The sequence below is a fragment of the Berghia stephanieae genome, chromosome 5 (genome assembly GCF_034508935.2).
Source record: "Berghia stephanieae isolate SIO BIC M18660-M18661 chromosome 5, UCSD_Bste_1.3, whole genome shotgun sequence".
Lineage (NCBI taxonomy): Eukaryota > Metazoa > Mollusca > Gastropoda > Nudibranchia > Aeolidiidae > Berghia > Berghia stephanieae.
The window spans coordinates 66,264,982-66,274,556 of record NC_088364.1 but is presented as its reverse complement, the minus strand read 5'-3'; the positions used below and the strand labels follow the sequence as shown (position 1 = coordinate 66,274,556).

General features: G+C 36.8%; 1 protein-coding gene across 1 annotated transcript in view; it reads right to left on the bottom strand.

Annotated features, from left to right (window-relative positions):
• Positions 1-253: 253 nt before the first annotated feature.
• The window catches only part of LOC144973435 (uncharacterized), a 22,629-nt gene continuing 13,307 nt past the window's right edge, over positions 254-9,575 (bottom strand). The window contains exon 3 of the mRNA XM_078915891.1: positions 254-9,097. Coding sequence (XP_078772017.1) covers positions 3,670-9,097 — 5,428 coding nt within the window. The 3' untranslated portion in view covers positions 254-3,669. The remainder of the gene's footprint in view (positions 9,098-9,575) is intronic.

Sequence of the window (9,575 nt, the reverse complement as noted above, 5' to 3'; positions counted from 1 at the left end):
TCGATATTTGAAGGACGAATTTTCTAGGCCAATATTTAAATACGTTTTTTTTTGGTTTCTTCAGGGTATAGCAAAACGGACAATAGCAATTGGTTGTTAGCCTTTGAATAGGACGCTAGTCTATTGCAAAGTTCATACTTGCCGCCAGATCTAACAGATCCGGCTACCCGATAATTAAAGTGTTGTGCGGGGGGAAAAGGTGGTGGTTGAAGCAGGACATGAAAAAAAATTTCAGATGGTAAATTAAATATAATTGAGGGGAAAACAGTTTATTTTTTATGATCATTCAGTTAAAAATAATGTGAAAGAAGTATTCTGTAAAGTCAACTATACAAAGACTGTAATATTTTACCTCTTTGTAAAAAGGTGAAAGACTGAAATAGGTTTGTAAACATGCATAAGATTTATAAATCACAAAATTGTTGTACATGAACAAAATACGTTTTTACAAGTTGGCCCAGAAAACTTTAACTCTCTATCTATATTGATCAATTAAAACTTGTCCAAATCCTTAAAACTGAGACATAAGCATTAATATAGCGCAACATCCACAAAACACGCTCAATAACAACACTTAACGCCTGTTAAGAGGGCAAAATTACAATTATTTACGTTAGAGATAACGGTGTTACCGACTTGGTACTCATTTTACACCTGAATACGGCGAGAGAATTGGAGTAAGGAGCCTTTTCGAAGGACTCAATTTTGCGCCTTCTAAGCGTTGGACTCGAACCCGGGACTCACCTGATTAAAATTAACCCACAAAAGACCGCAGACTTCGAAACATGTCTCAGGTTTAAGGATTTTTGACAAGCATAGATCATATTCACCGATCGACAAAGGGAGTGAAAGTTTTCTGGCTAAAATGAAAAATACAATTTTGGCATTGTAGGTCAGAAACTGTGTCAGATCTTTGGCGATATGGAGATTTCAAATGGCAACAAATCAACAACTCATATCAAAATCACTCTGAAACATTTCACGTCGAAACGCAATGGAACTAACTTATACATATCACATCTAAACGCAATGGAACTAAATTATACATATTTTGTATCAAATCTACGGGGATTTTACATATAACCAAAAACAAAAGAAAAGAGAATAATAATATACCCAAAATATTATTATCTAAAATCATCTGTGTATACTTTTATATCTACTTATTTGGTAACAATTCTCTAAATCTACGGGCTTTTAAAATTACTGAAAAAGTGAAGAAAACCGAAACCAAAATAAATAAATGATTAAATAAAAATAACATAAAAAAAGAACCCAAAACAAAAAAAAAAAAAACCCAAACAAATACAAAATTTGAAAAATAAAAACCCCAGCTAAAACAAAACAACACAGACAATTCACGAAAAAAAAAAGAACTACGAAATGAAGTTCTCTCTCCACTCCCCCCCCCCCCCCTCCCCTCCACCAATAAAAAAAAAAAGTAGAAAAACAAAAAATCAAAAACAAAATAAAACAATGAAGACATAAGTTTTGTATTAATAATACAAATCGGTTGTTCTCTTTAAAACCTTTCCCTACTGAGTACGGTTTCACTCGATTTCAACTCAACATGTCATCTCACCGGTGTTACTAAAAGAACAATAACATCGATGCGAGTTGGACTTCAACGACTCTTGGATTCATTCTAGTAATAAAAACAAAGAGCTTGTAAATGGCGCAATATCGACGCTTTACTAGCCCAAGCAAACAGTAACACCTAACATGTTGGACGAAACACGACAGTGAAAACAGACAAATCTTAGTTAACAGAATATGCCTTTAGTGTTGATTGTAACAAACCATTGCGATTGGAGATATTAAACTGGAAGGTAGATTATTCGGCTACTCGGCATGTAATGAAGATTGCTATGGATTCTATGTAACACACACCGTTGAGACTAACAAAAACAACAACAAAAATTAATAACTTATAATAATATGGATCACAAAAAGATACATAATATAACATGGGGCCACTGAAGACAAAAATAATCTGACATCTAAATGATAACTACTGCAGACACGATCCTACATCCAAATGGAATAATCAACAAAGAATACTTTTGGCTATTAATTCTTTCAACATTCTAAACATACAATATTGCAATGACAAATAATTTGAATATTAATTAAATATGATATTTCTTGTTCTTGCCATTTCTTTGTCACTTAAACCAAGAATCCCAGTTAATAGGGTTCCAAAATCGTGACGTCACTTCCTCTTAACAACGCCCACAGCAACCAAAAGAGGTTCCACTTGGAAATCGGTAAAACCGACAAACCTCCCTCTCCGAGCGATATCGGAAATTAGGTGCAAAACATTGAACCCTTTTAGCAGATCAAAATTAGATCAATTTTAATTTTTTAAAAGCAACTGTGCTCGTAGTAAAGACTGCAGCTTGATTCTTTTTCTTGAGTGTGGAACCAAAAGAGTCGTTGCTAGCCAAGTGTGACGTAACATTTTGTGTCCCAATTTGATTAAGCAAAGAACAGTGAAGGAAGTAAAACACAATATTCGAAATAGCATAGGCCTTGTGAAATGCAAAAAGAGATCACAGTATTAAAAACATCGGATTACAATTACAGAGAACTGTAAGGGTTGCTACCGACGTACACTTATTTGTAGGTCCGATAACCTAATTCATTATAGGCTCGTTGTTGTAATGGAAATAATAAAAAAATAACGTAAAATATTGTCCATTACAACGATAAACTAGGCCTATAATTACGTTCGGATGTCAGACCTGTATATATGTACACATCGGTTGCTACGGTTCTATGAGCCACAAAGGGCTCAGTTTGATCTTTTTAGGGGAAAACCATTTGAACACAAAATTAAATAAATGGAAAGGAGTAAAAATGGGGCAAAAACAATATTTTATGACCCACGGCCTAAAACCGGTACCATTTCTGGGTGAATCAGATTCTAAATAGGTGATTTATACGATGTAACACAGCAGTGCATTGGTTAGAATGGTAGGAGTAAGGAAACCACAGCGTGAGAAGATTGTCCTCTGTGGGCTGTGACAGAACTCAAGGGAGGCAATCATACAATCTCATAAGAAAGTGATTTTGTTTTGGTCACATAATAAGCAATCTATTGACCTCAATAAAACATAATTTACATAATGAATCCAACTTTCATGATATATTTTTAGCATCTAAACCTACCCGAGATAATACCGTTAAGAGGTTTTGGGCCACATATTATATGATATTAATCATTTATGCTATGGTTTCCAGCAATCTTATTCATTATCATCATCATCGTCATCATCATCATCATCATCATCATCATCATCATCATCATCATCATCATCATCATCATAATAATAATAATAATAATAATAATAATAATAATAATAATAATAATAATATTCATCATCATCATCATCATCATTATCATCATCATCATCATCATATCATCATCATCGTCGTCGTCGTCATCCACATCATCATCGCATTATCAACGCCATCATTATCAACAATATCTTCATCCTTTTCATCATCGCTATCTTAAAACCTCGTCATAATTCTGTCATTTTTGTTGTTGCCCAAGACTTAACCAACTGGCATTATTGCCAAACATTTTTTGGGTTGATTCAATCATTATAATATGTAATTGCCAACAGTCATTCTCGTAACAAAATTGTGCCCTCAAAAATTGATTCATTTCTTCTCTACCACAACAATATTATGTTTCCTACTCTGACGTCTCGGCGATTCCCCCCTAATTTTTCTCAGACTCGGACTCATAGGGGACTTGGACCTTGATCGGCTTTTAGATCGTCCTTCACGAGGCTCGGATCTTCCGTCATGTGACTTAGATCTTCCATCTTTAGATGTGGATCTGGATCGGGATCGTTTTCTTGACATTCCTGGAATATTCAGTAAATTTACGCCATCTTGAATATCAACATCATCACTACCTTTTTCACTTCCCATGTACACTTCATTTTCTCGGTCTTTAGCGGAGAGCTCGTCCTCTACACTACAGTGAAGTGCAATGCAAGGAGTTGGAAGATGTGAGGCTCCAATGTCTTCGATTTTCTGATGCACATGCTCACCAATTTCGCCTGTGTCAACTGAGATGTCGACAGTGGGTAACTGGTGCTCTGTTTGGGAACGTTTCTGTTTCTGTTTCTGTTTTTGATCTCCTTGTTGAGGTTGTGATATTGTTGTGTCAGAGGATGCTAACGACGTGGCAGTTTGTTTGTTTTTGCTTTCTCTTCTTTGGTTATCTCTGCCACGTTGTTTTATTTTCGTTGCTTTTTGAGGCTTTGACGCTTCATTTTGTTGTTGATGTTGCTGTTGTTGCTTTTGTTTATTGAGATATTTTTGTTTCGTTTCTTGTTGTTTGGAATTGAATTGTATTTGTTTTTGATCTTGTTGTTTATGTTGAAATTCTTGCTTTAGTTCTTCTGGAGATTGTTGCTGTCCCTTTAATTTATCCTGCTTTTGCTGTTCAGTTTTCCTTGGTCGTTTGGGTTTTGTCTTCTTTTTACTGGCCATGTCTGCTTGAACTGATTCTGACTGTGTTTGGTCGGATTTTGCTGCAGGTAACATCATACTGCTAGCAACTGTCTTTTCTTGCATGTTCATCCCCTCCTCCTTAGTATCAGCTTTTCCCGACTGTCCCATCTCAGCATTGAGAGATTCTTGCTTATTCTTTTTGCATCTTATCTGCCGTAATCGTCGCATTTGAGATTTTGTCAATTTCTTGACGTTTGACGCACCAGGCTTTGAAGTCTGACGTTTATCGTCTCGTTCATTTGGATTGGTGTCAAGATTTCCTTTACGAGCACCTTCATTTACAATGTCATCATCCTCTTTTCCAGAAAAATTATGTGGTTGTTCAAAGCCACCCGTTTTCCTTTCGTCGACAATTTCCAAGTGTTCAATGTTTACTACTTGTTCAGATGGTTTCAGTTCCTTGCTCATTTTATCTAACGTATAAATCGCACCAGAAGTAGATTCTATTTGAATTTCAATTTGCTCCTGGTAACAATACTCCTCCTCCTGTTTTTCTTCTCCCTCATTCCCTTCTTCCTTGTCCTCCTCTTCAGACTGCTCTTTATTTAAATCATCATTCCCAGTCTCATTGTCATCGCTGTAGTAGTATTCGTCGTCGTCGTCGTCGTCCATGTCCACATCGACGTCATCATCTTCATTCTCTTCTTCCTCATCAAAATTTTCCTCGTCGTCGTCATCATCATCATCATCATCAGCTTCATCCTCTTCCTCTTCTTCTTCCTCTTCCTCCTCCTCATCTTCGTCTTCGTCCTCTTCATCTTCCTCATCTTCTTCCTTCTCTTCAGTTTCACTATCACCCATTTCATAATCTACAGACGATCTAAATTTATCTCCATCAGCAAATTCATTATTTTCATCATTCTCCTCTTCATAGGATCCACATCCTCTCTCAAAAACTGGCTTTATGTCTTCCTCTGCATGACTCCCAAGTTTTTCAAAGTTATTCTTTTCAACAAAACTTTCAGCTCTGTCGACGTAACACCTTGATTGGTCATCGCTACAACCTTTATATTCTAAATCAGCATGACTCACGTTCTTTTCCGTTAGTTCAACATCCTTCTCTTCAGTTTCCGGACATCCAACTTCTTCTTGGTCGTGACTTTCTACTTCTTCTTTGGTCTCTGTGCCATGACTTTCTACTTCTTCTTTGGTCTCTGTGTCGTGACTTTCTACTTCTTCATTGGTCTCTGTGTCATGATTTTCTACTTCTTCTTTAGTCTCTGTGTCATGACTTTCTACTTCTTGTTTTGCCTCTGTGTCGTGACTTTCTACCTCTTCTTTTGCCGCTGTGTCTTGACTTCCAACTTCTTCTTTTATCTCTGTATCGTGACATTCTACTTCTTCTTTAGTTTCTGTGTCATGACTTTCCACTTCGTCTTTAGTCTCTGTGTCGTGGCTTTCAACTTCTTCAGCCTGTGTATCATGACTTCCTACTTCTTCTTTAGTCTCTGTGTCATGACTTCCTATCTCTTCTTTTGCCACCGTGTCTTGACTTACAACTTCTTCGTTAGTCTCTGTATCGTGACTTCCTACTTCTTCTTTAGTGTCTGTGGCTTGACTTTCTACTTCTTCTTTAGTCTCTGTGTCGTGACTTTCTACTTTTTCTTTAGTCTCTGTGTCGTGGCTTTCAACTTCTTCAGCCTGTATTTCATGACTTCCTACTTCTTCTTTTATCTCTGTATCGTGACTTTCTACTTCTTCTTTCGCCACTGTGGTATGACTTTCTAACTCTTCTTTGGCCACTGTGTCTTGACTTTCAAATTCTTCTTTAATCTCTGTGTCGAGACTTTCTACTTCTTCTTTCGCTTCTATATCGTGACATTCTACTTCTTCTTTAGTCTCTGTGTCATGACTTTCTACCTCTTCTTTGGTCTCAGTGTTGTGACTTTCAACCTCTTTGTCATGACTTTCTACTTCTTCTTTAGTCTCTGTTTCATGACTTTCTACCTCGTCTTTAGCCTCTGTGTCATGACTTTCTACTTCTTCTTTAATCTCTGTGTCACGACTTTCTACTTCTTCTTTAGTCGCTGTGTCATGAATTTCTACTTCTTCTTTCGCCTCTGTGGTATGACTTTTTAACTCTTCTTTGACCACTGCGTCTTGACTTTCAAATTCTTCTTTAATCTCTGTGTCATGACTCTCTACTTCTTCTTTCGCTTCTATATCGTGACATTCTACTTCTGCTTTAATTTCTGTGTCGTGACATTCTACTTCTTCTTTAGCCTCTGTGTCATGACTTTTTACTTCTCCTTTGATCTCTGTGTCATGACTTTCTACTTCTTCTTTAATTTCTGTGTCGTGACATTCTACTTCTTCTTTAGTCTCCGTGTCATGACTTTCTAATTCTTCTTTGGTCTCTGTGTCATGACTTTCAACCTCTTTGTCATTACTTTCTACTTCTTCTTTGGTCTCTGTGTCATGACTTTCTACGACTTCTTCAGCCTCTGTGTCATGCCTTTCTACTTCTTCTTTCGTTGCTGTATCGTGACTTTCTACTTCTTCTTTCGCCTCTGTCTCGTGAATTTTTACATCTTCTTTACTCTCTGTGTCATGATTTTCTACTTCTTCATTAGTCTCCGTGTCGTAACTTTCTTCTTCTTTAGCCTCCGTGTCATGGCTTTCTACGTCTTTTTTGGACTCTGTGCCATGACTTTCAACATCTATGTCATGACTTTCTACTTCTTCTTTAGTCTCTATTTCATCACTTTTTACTTTTTCTTTAGCCTCTGTGTCGTGACTTTCTACATCTTCTTTAGATTTTGTGTCGTGACTTTCTACCTCTTCTTTAGCTTCTGTGTCATGACCTTCTACCTCTTCTTTAATTTTTGTGTCACGACTTTCTGCTTCTTCTTTAGCTCTTGTGTCATGACTTTCTGATTTTTCTTTAGCTTCCCGGTCGTGACTTTCCGCTTCTTTTTTAGTTTCTGTTTCATGACTCTCTACCTCTTCTTTAACTTCTGTATCGTGACTTCCTACCCCTTCCTTAGCTTCTGTCTTATGACTTTCTCCCTCTTCTTTAGTTTCTGTATCATGCCTTTCCGCCTCTTCTTTAGTTTCTGTATCATGACTTTCTTCCTCGTCTTTAGTGTCTGTATCACGACTTTCTACCTGTTCTTTAGCTTCTGCATCATTACTTACAGCCAATTCTTTAGTTTCTGTATCATGACTTTCTTCCTCGTCTTTAGTGTCTGTATCATGACTTTCTACGTGTTCTTTAGCTTCTGCATCATGACTTACAGCCACTTCTTTAGCTTCTGTATCTTGATTTTCTTCCTCTTCTTTAGCTTCTGTGTCATGGCTTTCTTCCTTTTCTTTAGCTTCTGTATCATGACCTTCAGCGTCTTCTTTAGCTTCTGTATCACGACTTTTTTCATCGTCTCTAGTGTCTGTGTCAAGACTTTCTTCTTTTACTTTATTTTCTGTATCTTGACTTTCAGCCTCAAATTTAGCCTCTGTCTCATTACTGCCAGCCTCTTCTTTAGCTTCCGTATCATGACTTTCATCTTCTTTAGCTTCTGTATCGTGACTTTCCTCCTCTTCTTTAGCCTCTTTGTCATGACGTTCTACTTTTTCTTTCATGTATGTGCCATGACTTACAACTTCTTCTTTAGCATCTGTTTTGTGACTTTCTACTTCTTCCATAACTTCTGCCTCATGATTTTCAATAACTTCTTTATTCTCTGTGTCATGAGACTTAACTTCTTCCTTCGGCTCTATGTCGTGACCTAGACTTTTAGTCTCTGACTGGTGACCTTCAACTTCTCTTAGTTCCGTCTCTAGGTTTTCAACTTGTTCTTTAGCTTCTACGCCATGGCTCCCAACTTCTTTTGCCTCTATGTCATGACATACAATATCTTCTTTTGTCCTAGTCTCTTTGCTTTCATCCTCATTAGCTTCTATTATTTGAATTTCAACAGGTCTCAAAGTTTCAATGTCCTGACCTACGACTTCTCCTTTGTCATGCCTTACTAATTCTTCTTTAGCCGTTATTTCTTGAATTTCAACGTCTTCTCTAGACTCTTTTTCTTGACTTTCAACTTCTTCTCTCGCCTCTTTTTGATGACTTTCAATGTCTTTTTCAGAGTCTGTATCGAGCCTTACATTGTCTTTAGCTTCTACGTCCTGACTCTCAACTTCATTTTTATCTTCTGACTTATGAGATTCAACTTCCTCTTCAACCTCTGCATCCTGTCTTTTAGTTCTTTGTTTATCCCCTGTCTCCTGAAATACTTTATCTTCTTTCTTAGCCTGTGTCTCTAGACTTTCAACACCTTCTCTAGCCCTCGTTTCATGGCTTTCGACATAATTTTCAACATTGCTCTCAAGATACTCAGCTTTTTCTTTGATTGTGCTCAGTTCAGTCATGTCTTTGCTAACACGCGAGTCACTTTCTTCAACTCTATGTGCACCCCCAGATCTATTCAGGTTGACAGTTTTGAGGAGCAATAAAATGCTGTCTAGAAGATCAAAAATCTGTTGCTCCGTCCGTCTTATGGACGCCTCTGCCATATTATCCTCTTGATTCTCATTAGGTTCCGGTCGGAGCTGTATCAGTCTGGTTAGTCTGATGATGAAAAATATTATGAACATTGGATAAACAAGGTAATGAAAGGGAAAGAGGAAAATAGGTCTTTACTTTTTTGTGGAAATTAAGACTGTACATAGATAATAATAAAGTTAGAAACATGTTTGATTGATTTTTTAAAAGACATGATCTTTGCTAATTTTTATTCTTTCGGATACATTTGGAATGTTAAAACTTGCATAAATATTTATTTCTTTGAATGTCTATGGTACATTGATTATGAAAATACAGCAATTCCAATTGAAGTGTGCGAATAGAAATAAGTTAGCTAGATTATTCCTTTCTCGCGTAAAATGCCCTATGTGTAGATATGAATCTACTTCACCAGTCTCATTCATAATCAAAGGATCTTGTCGACGTGTTCTTATTTCCAAATCTAATAACCCGACTTGTTATGGGGTCCTTGTTGTCATGGAATACTCTTAAACCAACGCAAAATATTTTCTATTACAACAAT